The sequence below is a fragment of the Salmo trutta genome, chromosome 4, assembly GCF_901001165.1.
Source record: "Salmo trutta chromosome 4, fSalTru1.1, whole genome shotgun sequence".
Taxonomy (NCBI): Eukaryota; Metazoa; Chordata; class Actinopteri; order Salmoniformes; family Salmonidae; genus Salmo; species Salmo trutta.
In genome coordinates, this window is record NC_042960.1 from 51532140 (window position 1) to 51552039 (window position 19900).

The window sequence follows — 19900 nt, forward strand, 5'->3', positions numbered from 1 at the left end:
TAGACCCAGTCTCATCTACACCACCATCTCTAACCTGACTAGACCCAGCCTCCGCTACACAATCCATCTCTAGCATGACTAGACCCAGCCTCGGCTACACCACCATCTCTAGCATGACTGGACCCAGCCTCATCTTCACCATCATCTCTAGCATGACTAGACCCAGCCTCATCTACACCACCATCTCTAACCTGACTAGACCCAGCCTCATCTACACCACCATCTCTAGCATGACTAGACCCAGCCTCATCTACACCACCATCTCTAGCATGACTGGACCCAGCCTCATCTACACCACCATCTCTAGCATGACTAGACCCAGCCTCCGCTACCCCACCATCTCTAGCATGACTAGACCCAGCCTCATCTACACCACCATCTCTAACCTGACTAGACCCAGCCTCATCTACACCATCATTTCTAGCATGACTAGACCCAGCCTCCGCTACCCCACCATCTCTAATGTGACTGGACCCAGCCTCATCTACACCACCATCCATAGCATGACTAGGCCCAGCCTCATCTACACCACCATCCATAGCATGACTAGACCCAGCCTCAGCTACCCCACCATCTCTAGCATGACTAGACCCAGCCTCATCTACACCACCATCTCTAGCATGACTAGGCCCAGCCTCATCTACACCACCATCCCTGGCATGACTAGGCCCAGCCTCTGCTGTCTGCATCTCATTGCCCCTTGCACGTTGACATTGATTTCCCCCACTGGCGCTTGTGCCCTCACCTTGTCTACAGCCTTTATGTGGGCACGCAAAGCTCTTATTCCCAAATCTCCACACTCAAAACACCGTAGACTATCTGTGCTGGCAAACCCTGCGTAGAGCCCCTCCCCATGCCTCACTTTAAAATGCACATTTAGCTGTTGCTCATTGTTATTCAGAAACATAAACACTTGCCTCCGGAACAAAACAACGTGCTTAACGGCATCTGCCTGAAAACCTGCCGACCGTACACGAAAACCGCTAGCAAACGTATCGAAACGACTCAGCTCTTTCCTGATTTGATCATCCGTAATAAACGGAGGCAAATTTGCAACTACTACCCTTGTCGAAGGGGTAGAAAGAGGTGAAATTTGCACCTTACAAATATTCCAATAGCAATAAGCCTACCAACCAAATTTGCTCTTTTCATGAACACAACCACAGCTTTGTTCATTCTAGAAGCAGCATGTATAAGTTCAGCTCCTACCTGTTCACTGATTGCAAGCAGAACCACCTCCACTTTAACTCCATTCTCAGGAACACACCTGAATCCATGCCGTATCGACAGCGTCTCCTCCGCGCTAGGCTGAGAAGCCATCGCGCACATCACACCTTCTAAACCCCAGGAAACTAACTCCGTCCTCTTTCACCCTAACTTTGAAAAAACCTGTGGATACCGCTAAAAAAAATAGTGCATTAACCGTACACTATAGAAACTAAAATTGAAAGAAAAGACCAAGGACAGAATAAAGAAAGTTAGTTAGGACAGAGCCCTCCACACCAAACACTCAAACTCCAAAAAACTCCCAGCATGCACTGCAAGAGAGAGAGACAGAGAGAGAGAGAGGAGATTAAGAGAGAGAGAGAGAGACAGACAGAGAGAGGAGATTAAGAGAGTGTGAGATGGGAGAGAAGGATGAGAGTGTTTTTGGGGAGTGTGTGAGATAGAGACTGCATGCTAACAGGAGTACGACAGCTGACCCATCTATGTCTCAGCGCAACCCATCACAGACACACATGTACGTGATTAGGAGCTTTCCATGCTCCCTTGGCTTGCAGCTCTCCAGTCCTCCTCATGACTTTTAGTGCTGCAGCTCAAACAGACACAGTGTGTTCAGCAGCTACAGGTGTCCACAACATACAGTACAGTGGAGTACACATCATACAGTACTTTACAAGGCCCTCTGGGCAATCAGTCTTTAACACCCCAAGAGACATCTCTCTCTCTCTCTCTCTCTCTCTCTCTCTCTCTCTCTCTCTCGCTCTCTCAAGCACAGCCCATGCACAGCCCTGTTCCATCTGACCTCCTGTCATTACCCTCCCTCCTCCCCCCTCACTCCCTCCATCTCCACTGGGGGGAGTAACCCTGGTCAGGAAGTGGAGAGGAACTTGCTCCTAACAAATGCTTTGACCCCAGAGCTGGAAGGAAGTGAACAGGATACTCCCAGAGAACAGCACAGGGATGGGGCTCAGATGCAGTCTGCTCTGCTGCCTCCTGGCCCCCGGTGTGTGTGTCTTTCAGAGCAGCTTTATAATAGAGCAGGGCCTCTGTAACTGTGGCCCTTGAGGACCCCCCTCTAAACGCCAGACCCCCCTCCCCTCCTGCTCCTCCTGGACCCCTGATCATCCCTGCAGATTAATGGACTGCCTATCCCTCTGAGCTGGCCAAGAGCTGAATACAGCCAGGAAGCTGTCTGCTGTAAATCAATCAAACCCCAATTAAACACACATTCACACACACACACACACACACACACACACACACACACACACACACACACACACACACACACACACACACACACACACACACACACACACACACACACACACACATCAGCAGAGTAGAGCCGTGTCATTCTTCTCTCTCTCTCTCTCTCTCTCTCTCTCTCTCTCTCTCTCTCTCTCTCTCTCTCTCTGTAGCGGGTGGTCATTTTCCATCAGGCTGTCATGCAACACACGCTGGTACAAATGTCAGGAACACTTTCTCCTGCCAGGTCTCACACAGGCACTTGTGTGTGCCAGGACGTCACTAACACCCTTCCTCTCTGACTCTGTCCTTGTCTCTTTCCTCTTCCCTCGTTCTCCCACTCTGTCCTTCTCTCTTTCCTCTTCTCTCCCTCTCTGTCCTTCTCTCTTTCCTCTTCTCTCCCTCTCTCACTCTGTCCTTCTCTCTTTCCTCTTCTCTCCCTCTCTCACTCTGTCCTTCTCTCTTTCCTCTTCTCTCCCTCTCTGTCCTTCTCTCTTTCCTCTTCTCTCCCTCTCTCACTCTGTCCTTCTCTCTTTCCTCTTCCCTCCCTCTTTCACTCTGTCCTTCTCTCTATCCTCTTCCCTCCCTCTTCCACTCTGTCCTTCTCTTTCCCTCTCTTCCATTCTCTCTTTCCCCTCCCCCCCCCCCCCACCCCCTCTCAGCTCCCTCACTTCATCAATAGTTCCCTGCCGGCCCATGAGAAGACCACGGCACTTCAGATTGACAACTACTTCCGCCAGGAGCTCATCTACAAACGCAATGAGCGAATGGCACGCCGCATCTCCGCCCTCATCCAGCGAAACCCCTCCCAGACCTTCTTCTTTGCTTTTGGTGCAGGTGAGTGGGAAGGGTTGTATGGTTATGAGTTAGTTAACCAAATAACCAAATAACACCCATCTAAGGTCAGTTTCACATTTTACCACTACTGGGTTAGGTTAGGATTTAGGGAGGGTAAACTCAACCTAGATCTGTGCCTATGGGCACTTCTGTGGGACCCCATCTCTGGTACTCTGTTGTGCTCACAGAAACTGTGTGTTAGTCTTTCACCAACACTGAAGCTTAGTTACTTGACATATGGAGCTGGAAGTGGCTGCAGGGTGGATGACGGGGACACTAGTACATGATAGATGACCTGTCTTTATGGCCCAGTCAGAGGTGGGTTTTGGCAGCCAGAGGGCAGGAGACAGATGAAGGCAGGAGGCCATGTTCACAGTGCTGCCCTGCACCTCAGCCCACCGTTAGCTCTCCCCAGCCACCAGTAAAGACTAATGGGGCGTAGAGAGGAGAGGGGAGGGGGGAGAGGAGAGGAGAGGAGAGGAGAGGGGAGGAAAGGGGAGGGGAGGGGAGGGGAGGGGAGGGGAGGGGAGGAGCTTACAGTGCTACTCACCCAACATCTCAAGGCAAGGAATGCTCACGGATACAGTTACATCTACATCTGCACAGAGTCTGAGTGTCTGGTTGTGTGTGTGTTTGTGTGTGGATCTGTGTGTATGGGTGGGGGGGGGGACAGCGAGTGAAAAAGAGATATCAGGTTTGTGTCTGGTTAGTGTTTGTACCCATGTTAATGTGTGTTTACGCTGAGCAAAATGCTCTCAATCTTGTCTTTGAAAACTTGTGTTTGAAAACTGGAGAAAGTGCAGGACAATAATAGTCTTCAATGGTTCCCAGATCTCTGGCGTGTAAAATACACAACACACACACACACACACACACACACACACACACACACACACACACACACACACACACACACACACACACACACACACACACACACACACCCACACACACACACACACACACACACACACACACACACCCACACACACACACACCCACACACACACACACACACACACACACACACACACACACACACACACACACACACACACACACACACACAACAACAGCAGTTCCCTCCCAAATCCAGAAATGAAGAAACCATGAGATGTTTGTTTCAATTATCATTCCACACTAATGCTGCTAATGTTTCCTGAATGTTGCAGTGTGTCCTGGGGGAGAGGGGAGTGTGTGTATGTGTGTAGATGGGTGGTGCAGTCTCCTGGGTGTGTGCTTAGTGCTGTGCACCATACTGCATGATTAATGCTGATCGCCTGGTTCCTTCCTCTGAGCATTTTTCACTCCCTCGCCCCTTCTACCCAGTGTTTGGACAAGGCCACTGCAGCAATAACCAGCTGTGCAGAGAAAGAGTGTGTACAGTTACTGTGTGTGTGTACAGTATGTGTGTGTGTGTGTGTGTGTGTGTGTGTGTGTGTGTGTGTGTGTGTGTGTGTGTGTGTGTGTGTGTGTGTGTGTGTGTGTGTGTGTGTGTGTGTGTGTGTATGGTTATACAGTAAGTGTACTATAGCTGTGCGTTCACAAGTGTACACACTGTATGTGTATTGAGTTGATTTGAGTTGTATGTGTAATGAGTTGATTTTCATCTAATAAATACATCTATGACCAGCATTCCAGTAAACCGGTGGAGGAAATAGCCCTTGATGAATCTGAAGATACATCCTTCCTTTATTAAGCTGTGTGTTTTCATTGGGATCCTGAAACCCACGTGAACCACAGATAACAAGTGAACCAAACCAGTCCTCCCAGCCAGAAGTAAGGACTGAGAGAGAGAGAACAGGTGGGTTTACTACTGGGCTTGTCGGCAATGGGACTATATAGAACACTTTGAGGAGGTACTTCGAAAAATGTGTGCGATAACATCGCTCATTTTAGTTTTTTCCCATTTTGTGCATCTTCTACACGACTCCGATGTTGGGCTGGTGTAGGGTGGAGTTGGAGGTATAGACTCTGATGTAGGGCTGGTGTAGGGTGGAGTTGGAGGTATAGACTCTGATGTAGGGCTGGTGTAGGGTGGAGTTGGAGGTATAGACTCTGATGTAGGGCTGGTGTAGGGCGGAATTGGAGGTATAGACTCTGATGTAGGGCTGGTGTATGGTGGAGTTGGAGGTATAGACTCTGTTGTAGGGCTGGTGTAGGGTGGAGTTGGAGGTATAGACTCTGATGTAGGGCTGGTGTAGGGTGGAGTTGGAGGTATAGACTCTGATGTAGGGCTGGTGTAGGGTGGAGTTGGAGGTATAGACTCTGATGTAGGGCTGGTGTAGGGTGGAGTTGGAGGTATAGACTGTAATGAGGGCTGGTGTATGGTGGAGTTGGAGGTATAGACTCTGATGTAGGGCTGGTGTAGGGTGGAGTTGGAGGTATAGACTCTGATGTAGGGCTGGTGTAGGGTGGAGTTGGAGGTATAGACTCTGATGTAGGGCTGGTGTAGGGTGGAGTTGGAGGTATAGACTCTGATGTAGGGCTGGTGTAGGGTGGAGTTGGAGGTATAGACTCTGATGTAGGGCTGGTGTAGGGTGGAGTTGGAGGTATAGACTGATGTAGGGCTGTTGTAGGTGGAGATGGAGGTATAGACTCTGATGTAGGGCTGTTGTAGGGTGAAGTTGGAGGTATAGACTCTGATGTAGGGCTTGTGTAGGGTGGAGTTGGAGGTATAGACTGATGTAGGGCTTGTTTGGGGGTGGAATTGGAGGTAAAGACTCTCATGTAGGGCTGGTGTAGGGTGGAGGGTGGAGGCATAGACTGTGATGAGGGCTGGTATATGGTGGAGTTGGAGGTATAGACTCTGATGTAGGGCTGGTATAGGGTGGAGCTGAAGGTATAGACTAATGTAAGGCTGGTTTATGGTGGATTTGAAAGTATAGGCTGTGATGTAGGGCTGTGTAGGGTGGAGTTGGAGGTATAGACTCTGATGTAGGACTGGTTTTGGGGTGGAATTGGAGGTATAGACTGATGTAGGGGTGGATTTGGAAGTATAGACTGTGATGTAGGGCTGTTGTAGGGTGGAGTTGAAGGTATAGACTCTGATGTAGGGCTGGTGTAGGGTGGAGCTGGAGGTATAGACTCTGATGTAGGGCTGGTGTAGGGTGGAGTTGGAGGTATAGACTGTGATGTAGGGCTGGTGTAGGGTGGGGTTGGAGGTACAGACTGTGATGAGGGCTTGTGTAGGGTGGAGTTGGAGGTATAGACACTGATGTAGGGATGGTGTAGGGTGGAGTTGGAGGTATAGACTGTAATGAGGGCTGGTGTATGGTGGAGTTGAAGGTAGAGACTCTGATGTAGAGCTGGTGTAGGGTGAAGTTGGAGGTATAGACTGTGATGTAGGGCTGGTGTAGGGTGGAGTTGGAGGTACAGACTCTAATGTAGGGCTGGTGTAGGGTGGAGTTGGCGGTATAGACTGATGTAGGGCTGGTGTAGGGAGGAGTTGGAGGCATAGACTGTGATGAGGGCTTGTGTATGGTGGAGTTGGAGGTATAGACTCTGTTGTAGGGCTGGTGTTTGGTGGAGTTGGAGGTATAGACTGTGATGAAGGCTGGTGTAGGGTGGAGTTGGAGGTATAGACTGTGATGTAGGGCTGGTGTAGGGTGGAGTTGGAGGTATGGACTCTGATGTAGGGCTGTTGTAGGGTGGAATTGAAAGTATAGACTCTGATGTAGATTTTTGTAGGGTGGAGTTGGAGGTATAGACTGATGTAGGCCTGGTTTATGGTGGATTTGGAAGTATAGACTGTGATGTAAGGCTGGTGTAGGGTGGAGTTGAAGGTATAGACTGTGATGTAGCGCTGGTGTAGGGTGAAGTGGGAGGCATAGACTCTGATATAGGGCTTGTGTAGGGTGGAGTTGGAGGTATAGACTGATGTAGGGCTGGTTTGGGGAGGAGTTAGAGGCATAGACTGTGATTAGGGCTTCTGTATGGTGGAGATGGAGGTATAGACTCTGTTGTAGGGCTGGTGTTGGGTGGAGTTGGAGGTATAGACTGTGATGAAGGCTGGTGTAGGGTGGAGTTGGAGGTATAGACTGTGATGTAGGGCTGGTGTAGGGTGGAGTTGGAGGTATGGACTCTGATGTAGGGCTGTTGTAGGGTGGAATTGAAAGTATAGACTGATGTAGGGCTTTTGTAGGGTGGAGTTGGAGGTATAGACTGATGTAGGCCTGGTTTATGGTGGATTTGGAAGTATATGCTGTGATGTAAGGCTGTTGTAGGGTGGAGTTGAAGGTATAGACTCTGATGTAGGGCTGGTGTAGGGTGGAGTTGGAGGTATAGACTGATGTAGGGCTGGTTTATGGTGGATTTGGAAGTATAAACTCTGATGTAGGGCTGGTGTAGGGTGGAGTTGAAGGTATAGACTGTGATGTAGCGCTGGTGTAGGGTGAAGTGGGTGGCATAGACTCTGATATAGGGCTTGTGTAGGGTGGAGTTGGAGGTATAGACTGATGTAGGGCTGGTTTGGGGGTGGAATTGGAGGTTTAGACTCTGATGTAGTGCTGGTTTAGGGAGGAGTTAGAGGCATAGACTGTGATTAGGGCTTCTGTATGCTGGAGTTGGAGGTATAGACTCTGATGTAGGGCTGATGTAGTGTGGAGTTGGAGTTATAGACTCTGATGTAGTGCTGGTGTAGGATGGAGTTGAAGGTGTAGACTCTGATGTAGGGCTGGTGTAGGGTGGAGTTGGAGGTATAGACTCTGATGTAGGGCTGGTGTAGGGTGGAGTTGGAGGTACAGACTGTGATGAGGGCTGGTGTATGGTGGAGTTGGAGGTATAGACTCTGATGTAGGGCTGGTGCAGGGTGGAGTTGGAGGTATAGACTCTGATGTAGGGCTGTTGTAGTGTGGAATTGTACGTATAGACTGATGTAGGGCGTGTGTAGGGTGGAGTTGGAGGTATAGACTCTGATGTAGGGCTGGTGTAGGGTGGAGTTGGAGGTATTGACTGTGATGTAGGGCTGGTGTATGGTGGAGTTGGAGGTATAGACTGTGATGAGCGCTGGTGTATGGTAGAGTTGGAGGTATAGACTCTGATGTAGGGCTGGTATAGGGTGGAGTTGGCAGTATAGACTGATGTACGGTGTGTGTAGGGTGGAGTTGGAGGTATAGACTCTGATGTAGGGCTGGTGTAGGGTGGAGTTGGAGGTATAGACACTGATGTAGGGCTGGTGTAGGGTGGAGTTGGAGGTATAGACTGTAATGAGGGCTGGTTTATGGTGGAGTTGAAGGTATAGACTCTGATGTAGGGCTGGTGTAGGGTGAAGTTGGAGGTATAGACTGTGATGTAAGGCTGGTGTAGGGTGGAGTTGGAGGTATAGACTGTGATGTAGGGCTGTTGTAGGGTGGAATTGAAAGTATAGACTCTGATGTAGGGCTTTTGTAGGGTGGAGTTGGAGGTATAGACTGATGTAGGCCTGGTTTTTGTTGGATTTGGAAGTATAGACTGTGATGTAAGGCTGGTGTAGGGTGGAGTTGAAGGTATAGACTGTGATGTAGCGCTGGTGTAGGGTGAAGTGGGAGGCATAGACTCTGATATAGGGCTTGTGTAGGGTGGAGTTTGAGGTATAGACTGATGTAGGGCTGGTTTGGGGGTGGAATTGGAGGTTTAGACTCTGATGTAGTGCTGGTTTAGGGAGGAGTTGGAGGCATAGACTGTGATTAGGGCTTCTGTATGGTGGAGATGGAGGTATAGACTCTGTTGTAGGGCTGGTGTTGGGTGGAGTTGGAGGTATAGACTGTGATGAAGGCTGGTGTTGGGTGGAATTGAAAGTATAGACTCTGATGTAGGGCTGGTGTAGGGTGGAGTTTGAGGTATGGAGTCTGATGTTGGGCGGTGTAGGGTGGAATTGAAAGTATAGACTCTGATGTGGGGCTTTTGTAGGGTGGAGTTGAAGGTATAGACTCTGACGTAGGGCTGGTGTAGGGTGGAGTTGGAGGTATAGACTGATGTAGGGCTGGTTTATGGTGGATTTGGAAGTATAAACTCTGATGTAGGGCTGGTGTAGGGTGGAGTTGAAGGTATAGACTGTGATGTAGCGCTGGTGTAGGGTGAAGTGGGAGGCATAGACTCTGATATAGGGCTTGTGTAGGGTGGAGTTGGAGGTATAGACTGATGTAGGGCTGGTTTGGGGGTGGAATTGTAGGTTTAGACTCTAATGTAGTGCTGGTTTAGGGAGGAGTTAGAGGCATAGACTGTGATTAGGGCTTCTGTATGCTGGAGTTGGAGGTATAGACTCTGATGTAGGGCTGGTGTAGGATGGAGTTGGAGGTATAGACTGTGATGTAGGGCTGGTGTAGGGTGAAGTGGGATGTATAGACTTTGATGTAGGGCTGGTGTAGTGTGGAGTTGGAGGTATAGACTGTGATGTAGGCCTGGTGTATGGTGGATTTGGAAGTATAGACTGTGGTGTGGGGCTGTTGTAGGGTGGAGTTGAAGGTGTAGACTCTGATGTAGGGCTGGTGTAGGGTGGAGTTGGAGGTATAGACTCTGATGTAGGGCTGGTGTAGGGTGGAGTTGGAGGTACAGACTGTGATGAGGGCTGGTGTATGGTGGAGTTGGAGGTATGGACTCTGATGTAGGGCTGGTGCAGGGTGGAGTTGGAGGTATAGACTCTGATGTAGGGCTGTTGTAGTGTGGAATTGTACGTATAGACTGATGTAGGGCGTGTGTAGGGTGGAGTTGGAGGTATAGACTCTGATGTAGGGCTGGTGTAGGGTGGAGTTGGAGGTATTGACTGTGATGTAGGGCTGGTGTATGGTGGAGTTGGAAGTATAGACTGTGGTGTGGGGCTGTTGTAGGGTGGAGTTGAAGGTGTAGACTCTGATGTAGGGCTGGTGTAGGGTGGAGTTGGAGGTATAGACTCTGATGTAGGGCTGGTGTAGGGTGGAGTTGGAGGTATAGACTGTGATGTAGGGCTGGTGTAGGGTGGAGTTGGAAGTACAGACTGTGATGAGGGCTGGTGTATGGTGGAGTTGGAGGTATAGACTCTGATGTAGGGCTGGTGTAGGGTGGAGTTGGAGGTATAGACTCTGATGTAGGGCTGTTGTAGTGTGGAATTGTACGTATAGACTGATGTAGGGCGTGTGTAGGGTGGAGTTGGAGGTATAGACTCTGATGTAGGGCTGGTGTAGGGTGGAGTTGGAGGTATTGACTGTGATGTAGGGCTGGTGTATGGTAGAGTTGGAGGTATAGACTCTGATGTAGGGCTGGTATAGGGTGGAGTTGGCGGTATAGACTGTGATGAGGACTGGTGTATGGTGGAATTGGAGGTATAGACTCTGTTGTAGGGCTGGTGTAGGGTGGAGGTGGCGGTATAGACTCTGATGTAGTGCTGGTGTAGGGAGGAGTTGGAGGCATAGACTGTGATACTCTAGTGGTGTGGGGGCTGTGCTTTGGCAAAGTGGGTGGGGTTATATCCTGCCTGTTTGGCCCTGTCCGGGGGTATCATCGGATGGGGCCACAGTGTCTTCTGATCCCTCCTGTCTCAGCCTCCAGTATTTATGCTGCAGTAGTTTATGTGTCGGGGGGCTAGGGTCAGTCTGTTACATCTGGAGTATTCTCTTGTCTTATCCAGTGTCCTGTGTGAATGTAAATATGCTCTCTCTAATTCTCTCTTTCTTTCTTTCTCTCGGAGGACCTGAGCCCTAGGACTACCTGGCATGATGACTCCTTGCTGTCCCCAGTCCACCTGGCCATGCTGCTGCTCCAGTTTCAACTGTTCTGCCTGCGGCTACGGAACCCTGACCTGTTCACCGGACGTGCTTGTTGCACCCTCGACAATTACTATGATTATTATTATTTGACCATGCTGGTCATTTACGAACATTTTAACATCTTGACCATGTTCTGTTATAATATCCACCCGGCACAGCCAGAAGAGGACTGGCCACCCCTCATAGCCTGGTTCCTCTCTAGGTTTCTTCCTAGGTTTTTGGCCTTTCTCAGGAGTTTTTCCTAGGGAGTTTTTCCCAGCCACCGTGCTTCTTTCACATGCATTGCTTGCTGTTTGGGGTTTTAGGCTGGGTTTCTGTACAGCACTTTGAGATTTCAGCTGATGTACGAAGGGCTATATAAATAAATTTGATTTGATTTGATTTTGTGATGAGGGCTTGTGTATGGTGGAGTTGGAGGTATAGACTCTGTTGTAGGGCTGGTGTTGGGTGGAGTTGGAGGTATAGACTGTGATGAAGGCTGGTGTAGGGTGGAGTTGGAGGTATAGACTGTGATGTAGGGCTGGTGTAGGGTGGAGTTGGAGGGATTGACTCTGATGTAGGGCTTTTGTAGGGTGGAATTGAAAGCATAGACTCTGATGTAGGGCTTTTGTAGGGTGGAGTTGGAGGTATAGACTGATGTAGGCCTGGTTTATGGTGGATTTGGAAGTATAGACTGTGATGTAAGGCTGTTGTGGGGTGGAGTTGAAGGTATAGACTCTGATGTAGGGCTGGTGTAGGGTGGAGTTGGAGGTATAGACTGATGTAGTTTGTGTGTAGGGTGGAGTTGGAGCTATAGACTCTGATGTAGGGCTGGTGTAGGGTGGAGTTGGAGGTATAGACACTGATGTAGGGCTGGTGTAGGGTGGAGTTGGAGGTATAGACTGTAATGAGGGCTGGTGTAAGGTGGAGTTGAAGGTATAGACTCTGATGTAGGGCTGGTGTAAAGTGAAGTTGGAGGTATAGACTGTGATGTAGGGCTGGTGTAGGGTGGAGTTGGAGGTATAGACTCTAATGTAGGGCTGGTGTAGGGTGGAGTTGGAGGTATATACTGTGATGAGGGCTGGTGTATGGTGGAGTTGGAGGTATAGACTCTGTTGTAGGGCTGGTGTTGGGTGGAGTTGGCGGTATAGACTGTGATGTAGGGCTGGTGTAGGGTGGAGTTGGAGGTGTGGACTCTGATGTAGCGCTGTTGTAGGGTGGAATTGAAAGTATAGACTCTGATGTAGGGCTTTTGTAGGGTGGAGTTGGAGGTATAGACTGATGTAGGCCTGGTTTATGGTGGATTTGGAAGTATAGACTGTTATGTAAGGCTGGTATAGGGTGGAGTTGAAGGTATAGACTGTGATGTAGGGCTGGTGTAGGGTGGAGTTGAAGGTATAGATTCTGATGTAGGGCTTGTGTAGGGTGAAGTGGGAGGAATAGACTCTGATGTAGGGCTGGTGTAGGGTGGAATTGGAGGTATAGACTCTGATGTAGGGCTGGTTTGGGGGTGGAGTTGGAGGTATAGAATCCTATGTAGGGATGGTGTAGGGTGGAGTTGGAGGTATAGTGTAGAAGATTTGATGTATGGTGTATGGCCTGTGGTGACCTCACCTGGGTGCCTGAGAGATGAACAGGATAGTGCCAAGTCACCTGTTGACCATCTGTCTGTCTGTCTGTCTGTCTGTCTGTCTGTCTGTCTGTCTGTCTGTCTGTCTGTCTGTCTGTCTGTCTGTCTGTCTGTCTGTCTGTCTGTCTGTCTGTCTGTCTGTCTGTCTGTCTGTCTGTCTGTCTGTCTGTGCGTTCCTTCAGCTGACAGGCCGGTGTGTGTGTGTGACTATGTGTCTGTGTCTGTGTGTGTGTGTGTGTGTGTGTGTGTGTGTGTGTGTGTGTGTGTGTGTGTGTGTGTGTGTGTGTGTGTGTGTGTGTGTGTGTGTGTGAGGGCTGACAGGTAGTGTGAGCTGATGAGAAACATGACAGCAACGCGACCGTAACCGGGCGGTAACCCAGGAGTACAGACACGCGAGCGCCAGGCCGTGGAGAAGTACGTTTCCTCTAGGTTCTCTCCCAGGCGCCTGAAGCAGCTCTCAGAGAAGCTGATATCAAAATATCCCAGTCAACTTCTGACATCATCTTCTGCTAACACTTTACTTATGAAGTGTTAAATTGCCTGATAAATATGCATAGCACCTTATAGATTTAGCCATAGAGCGTAGTACTGGTGAGGCCTATGGGAACACAGTACTCTGCCATCATCTTCTTTCTGTCAGTTTGTTGGCTCAGCTCTGTCTGTCTCTGCTTTCATATATGTCTGTCCGTCTGTCTCTGTCTTAGTAATTCTGTCTCTGTATCATCACCGTCTGTTCGTATTTCTCTGTCTGTGTCTGTCTGTCTTGGCCCATCCGTCCAGGGCCTTCTCTGACACCCTCTCCATCATCCCAGCTGCAGACTCTTCAGAGCAGAGCAGAGCTGGAGAAGAAATAGTGTTTATAAGAGCTCCTTCCTTCCATATGGCCGATAACTATTAACGTTCCCCGCTGCATTTGCCTTGGACGCCGTTCTACAGGAACCATGTCCAGACTACAGAAAGAAAACAAGAACGGGAGGAAAAGAGTGGGCATCCAGGTTAAGGCGTTCTAGAGTTACCCATGCCGTTTCATGACTTTTCCGGGGGTAATTAAACTATACGATATGTGTATAAAGTGGTTTGGGCAGGCCACCCATTTTGCCACAGCACCCCCCCTCCCCTCCATTTTGCCACAGCACCCCCCCTCCCCTCCATCTTGCCACAGCACCCCCCCTCCCCTCCATTTTGCCACAGCACCCCCCCTCCCCTCCATTTTGCCACAGCACCCCCCCTCCCATCCATCTTGCCACAGCATCTGCTTATTTATGAAAATCAAGAGGGGATCAGGGAGACATAACATGACAAGCAGAAAATAAATGCTCCATCCAACAGAAATTCTGAGTGGTCGTTACAGTGACAGTGGTGTTACAGTGAGAGTGTTGTTACAGTGAGTGGTGTTACAGTGAGAGTGTTGTTACAGTGAGAGTGGTGTTACAGTGAGAGTGTTGTTACAGTGAGAGTGGTGTTACAGTGAGAGTGTTGTTACAGTGAGAGTGGCGTTACAGTGAGAGTGGTGTTGCAGTGACAGTGTTGTTACAGTGAGGGTGGTGTTACAGTGAGAGTGGTATTACAGTGAGAGTGGTGTAACAGGGACAGTGTTGTTACAGTGAGAGTGTTGTTACAGTGACAGTGTTGTTACAGTGAGAGTGGTGATACAGTGACAGTGGTGTTGCAGTGACAGTGTTGTTACAGTGAGAGAGGCGTTACAGTGAGAGTGGCTTTACAGTGAGAGTGGTGTTACAGTGAGAGTGGCGTTACAGTGACAGTGTTGTTACAGTGAGAGTGGTGTTACAGTTACAGTGTTGTTACAGTGAGAGTGGTGTTACAGTGAGAGTGGTGTTACAGTGAGAGTGGCGTTACAGTGAGAGTGGTGTTACAGTGAGAGTGGCATTACAGTATGAGTGGTGTTACAGTGAGAGTGGTGTTGCAGTGACAGTGTTGTTGCAGTGACAGTGTTGTTACAGTGAGAGTGGCGTTACAGTGAGGGTGGCATTACAGTGAGAGTGTTGTTACAGTGAGAGAGGTGTCGCAGTGACAGTGGTCGTTACAGTGAGAGTGGTGTTGCAGTGACAGTGTTGTTACAGTGAGAGTGGTGTTACAGTGAGAGAGGCGTTACAGTGAGAGTGGTGTTACAGTGAGTGTGGTGTTACAGTGACAGTGTTGTTACAGTGAGAGTGGTGCTACAGTGACAGTGGTGTTACAGTGAGAGTGGTGCTGCAGTGACAGTGTTGTTGCAGTGAGAGTGGCGTTACAGTGAGAGTGGTGTTACAGTGAGAGTGGTGTTACAGTGACAGTAGTGTTACAATGAGAGTGGTGTTACAGTGAGAATGGTGTTACAGTGACAGTGTTGTTACAGTATTAGTGGTGTTACAGTGAGAGGGGTAACTACAGTGAGATGGGTGTTACAGTGACAGTGTTGTGACAGTGGTGTTACAGTGAGAGTGGTGTTACAGTGAGAGTGGTGTTACAGTGAGAGTAACGTTACAGTGACAGTAGTGTTACAGTGAAAGTGTTGTTACAGTGAGAGTGACGTTACAGTGACAGTAGTGTTACAGTGAGATGGGTGTTACAGTGACAGTGTTGTGACAGTGGTGTTACAGTGAGAGTGGTGTTACAGTGAGAGTAACGTTACAGTGACAGTAGTGTTACAGTGAAAGTGTTGTTACAGTGAGAGTGACGTTACAGTGACAGTAGTGATACAGTGAGATGGGTGTTACAGTGACAGTGTTGTGGCAGTGGTGTTACAGTGAGAGTGGTGTTACAGTGAGAGTAGCGTTACAGTGACAGTAGTGTTACAGTGAGAGTGGTGTTACAGTGAGAGTAGCGTTACAGTGACAGTAGTGTTACAGTGAGAGTGTTGTTACAGTGAGAGTGACGTTACAGTGTCAGTAGTGTTACAGTGAGAGTGTTGTTACAGTGAGAGTGACGTTACAGTGACAGTAGTGTTACAGTGAGAGTGTTGTTACAGTGAGAGTGACGTTACAGTGACAGTAGTGTTACAGTGAGAGTGTTGTTACAGTGAGAGTGACGTTACAGTGACAGTAGTGTTACAGTGAGAGTGTTGTTACAGTGAGAGTAACGTTACAGTGACAGTAGTGTTACAGTGAGAGTGTTGTTACAGTGAGAGTAACGTTACAGTGACAGTAGTGTTACAGTGAGAGTGTTGTTACAGTGAGAGTAACGTTACAGTGACAGTAGTGTTACAGTGAGAGTGTTGTTACAGTGAGAGTGACGTTACAGTGACAGTAGTGATACAGTGAGATGGGTGTTACAGTGAGAGTAACGTTACAGTGACAGTAGTGTTACAGTGAGAGTGTTGTTACAGTGAGAGTGACGTTACAGTGACAGTAGTGTTACAGTGAGAGTGTTGTTACAGTGAGAGTGACGTTACAGTGACAGTAGTGTTACAGTGAGAGTGTTGTTACAGTGAGAGTAACGTTACAGTGACAGTAGTGTTACAGTGAGAGTGTTGTTACAGTGAGAGTAACGTTACAGTGACAGTAGTGTTACAGTGAGAGTGTTGTTACAGTGAGAGTAACGTTACAGTGACAGTAGTGTTACAGTGAGAGTGTTGTTACAGTGAGAGTAACGTTACAGTGACAGTAGTGTTACAGTGAGAGTGTTGTTACAGTGAGAGTGACGTTACAGTGACAGTAGTGATACAGTGAGATGGGTGTTACAGTGAGAGTAACGTTACAGTGACAGTAGTGTTACAGTGAGAGTGTTGTTACAGTGAGAGTGACGTTACAGTGACAGTAGTGTTACAGTGAGAGTGTTGTTACAGTGAGAGTGACGTTACAGTGACAGTAGTGTTACAGTGAGAGTGTTGTTACAGTGAGAGTAACGTTACAGTGACAGTAGTGTTACAGTGAGAGTGTTGTTACAGTGAGAGTAACGTTACAGTGACAGTAGTGTTACAGTGAGAGTGTTGTTACAGTGAGAGTGACGTTACAGTGACAGTAGTGATACAGTGAGAGTGTTGTTACAGTTCTTTGCTGCTCCACTTTATGCAATGTACTGTATATGCTGCTCTGCTATGTATCAAATAATCACACTATTAGTCAAAGGAAAGAATCACTGAGGTTATGGCACATCAGCAGTAGGTTGGGACAGGCGGTCTTGTTCTCTCAGGAACTGACTTTGTATACAGCAGTATCTTCACCCTTCCTCTATCCATCTCTCTCCCCCATCTGCTCCTTTTATCTTCAGTACTTTGTTCTTCAGGGAGCTCATCATGTGACTGTTACTGTACTGTTCCTGTTACTGTACTGTTACTGAACAGTTATGTAACATCCAGAACCCTGGGCAGCAGCCTTCTACTGTAATGACTGTGGCAGTATGGCGTACCACACTGGTGATCTGGCCAAGACAATGTTGTACACTTTTCCATGGACAGAATGACACAGCACCAGCTGATAGTAATTGAGTAATTGGTTAAGAGCACACTCACAAGCACTTTCTCTTTCATTGGCCAACACACACACACACACACACACACACACACACACACACACACACACACACACACACACACACACACACACACACACACACACACACACACACACACACACACACACACACACACACACCTCTACATAACACACTAATATTCATGATCAGTTTGATGAGGAGGTGGTGTGGCAGTGTGTTGGAGAGCAGCGTTTCAGAAGGTTCTCATTTGCTAATTCCTTGCTGCTGCCTGCGTTCTCTTATTGAAAACATCCCCTGGAATTTCCTCCAGCAACCACAGCCCAGCCACCACTTCACTGAGAAAGTGTATTGCAGTGTGTGTGTGTGTGTGTGTGTGTGTGTGTGTGTGTGTGTGTGTATACATGTGTGTCTGTAAGGGGACTGTGGCTAGTGAGTTGTATGACCTAGATAGTTGTTTATTAATGACTACAGCAATAAAATACACAATCAATATTTATATTCACTTTTGTCTGTTGCACCAGTTTGTGAGTTTTTGTGTTCACTGTGTATGTGTGTGTATCTATACTAGGTTATTGTTCGTGTCCATTTGTTCAGACTTTTGCTTAAAAAAATTATAATATTAAAACAAATAATATTTCAGTGCAGGTTTTTCCATTCTGTTGAAGCCATGGTCCTATTGTTCCACTCTAGATATTGCCTGCTTTGTCACAACGTCTCCAACTTTCTCTCTTTCTTCTTCTCTTCTCTCTCTTCCTCGTCTGTCTCTGTCTGCTTTCCTGTCTGCCTCCATCACCCCTGTATCACACTGACGCCATCTCTCTCTCTTCTTTAACTCCATCTGCTCTGTCTCACTCTATCTTTCCATGTCGTCCCCTCCTCCCAGTAGGAACGTTTTATGGAAACAGAAAAGAGGACAGAAGGATAGGAGGAGAAACAAAGGGACACCAGTGAAAGGCGACTAGAGGTCTTGCACTGATAACTTTGTATTGTATTTGTACAGGTGTGTCAGTGTGTGTGTTTGTTGTGTTGTGAATGTGTGTTTCTGTATTACTATATTAGTGTGGGTGTATTATTTAACAGTGGTGCCTCTGTCCTGTTTTAGTGTCCACCCTGTTGGGCTGACGTGTCACTCCCTGCCTCCCCCTCTCCTACTCACCCTCTCCTCCCGTCCCGTGCGTGAGACTGACGATGCACAGGCCCCGTCTCCCGTGTCGCTGGGGCGGGGGTCAGCCTTTTTTGTCTTGCATACGTCTTCAACTCAAACATGTACGCACACAGGCACGCACACACACAGGCACGCACACACACAGGCACGCACACACACACACACACACACACACACACACACACACACACACACACACACACACACACACACACACACACACACACACACACACACACAGTAGACAGGCAGATGCAGACACAGGCACACATACAAGGTCTGTCTGATATTAGATCCACCACAAGTCAGAGCTGAAGAGGTGCGATATTAAAACGTGATCTTTGCATCAGTCATCTCCCCATTAGCAGCAGACCCAGTGTGGAGCCCCATCACTTGTCTGTCTCCTACTCTCCTTACAGTCTCTATACAGCGCAAGGCAGCAGCATAAACATCTCTCACAAACGTTTTATTAACATTATTACATATTTTACATACACTACCATTCAAAAGTCTGGGGTCACTTAAAAATGTCCTTGTTTTTGAAAGAAAAGCACATTTTTTTTGTTCATTTAAAGAACATCAAATTGATCAGAAATGCGGTGTAGACATTGTTAATGTTGTAAATGACTATTGTAGCTGGAAACGGCAGATTTTTTTAATGGAATATCTATATAGGCGTACAGAGGCCAATTATCAGCAACCATCACTCCTGTGTTCCAATGGCACGTTGTGTTAGCTAATCCAAGTTTATAATTTTAAAAGGCTAATTGATCATTAGAAAAGCCTTTTGCAATTATGTTAGCACAGCTGAAAACTGTTTTTCTGATTAAAGAAGCAGTAAAACTGGCCTTCTTTAGACTAGTTGAGTATCTGGAGCATCAGCATTTGTGGGTTCGATTACAGGCTCAAAATAGCCAGAAACAAAGATCTTTCTTCTGAAACTTGTCAGTCTATTCTTGTTCTGAGAAATGAAGGCTATTCCATGCGAGAAATTGTCAAGAAACTGAAGATCTCGAACAACGCTGTGTACTACTCCCTTCACAGAACAGCGCAAACTGGCTCTAACCAGAATAGAAAGAGGAGTGGGAGGCCCCGGTGCACAACTGAGCAAGAGGACAAGTACATTAGAGTGTCTAGTTTGAGAAACAGACGCCTCACAAGTCCTCAACTGGCAGCTTCATTAAATAGTACCCGCAAAACACCAGTCTCAATGTCAACAGTGAAGAGGCGACTCTGGGATGCTGGCCTTCTAGGCAGAGATGCAAAGAAAAAGCCATATCTCAGACTGGCCAATAAAAAGAAAAGATTAAGATGGGCAAAAGAACACAGACACTGTACAGAGGAACTCAATTAGCCTTTTAAAAGGATGGATTTGGATTAGCTAACACAACGTGCCATTGGAACACAGGAGTGATGGTTGCTGATAATTGGCCTCTGTACGCCTATGTAGATATTGCACTAAAAATCAGCAGTTTCCAGCTACAATAGTCATTTACAACATTAACAATGTCTACACTGTATTTCTGATCAATTTGATGTTATTTTAATGGACCAAAAAAATTGCTTTTCTTTCAAAAACGATCCAATTTCTAAGTGACCCCAAACTTTTGAATGGTAGTGAATATTTTTCCTGATCCATAATATATTATGTATGACACATTCCCC

At 47.7% G+C, this 19900-nt stretch overlaps 1 protein-coding gene across 1 annotated transcript in view; it reads left to right on the top strand.

The window, feature by feature from the left end:
* Positions 1-19900, top strand: part of LOC115192559 (metalloprotease TIKI2) — a 97645-nt gene that overhangs the window by 63550 nt on the left and 14195 nt on the right. Inside the window, exon 4 of the mRNA XM_029751203.1 lies at positions 3135-3309. Within this exon, the coding sequence (XP_029607063.1) occupies positions 3135-3309 (175 nt within the window). The remainder of the gene's footprint in view (positions 1-3134; positions 3310-19900) is intronic.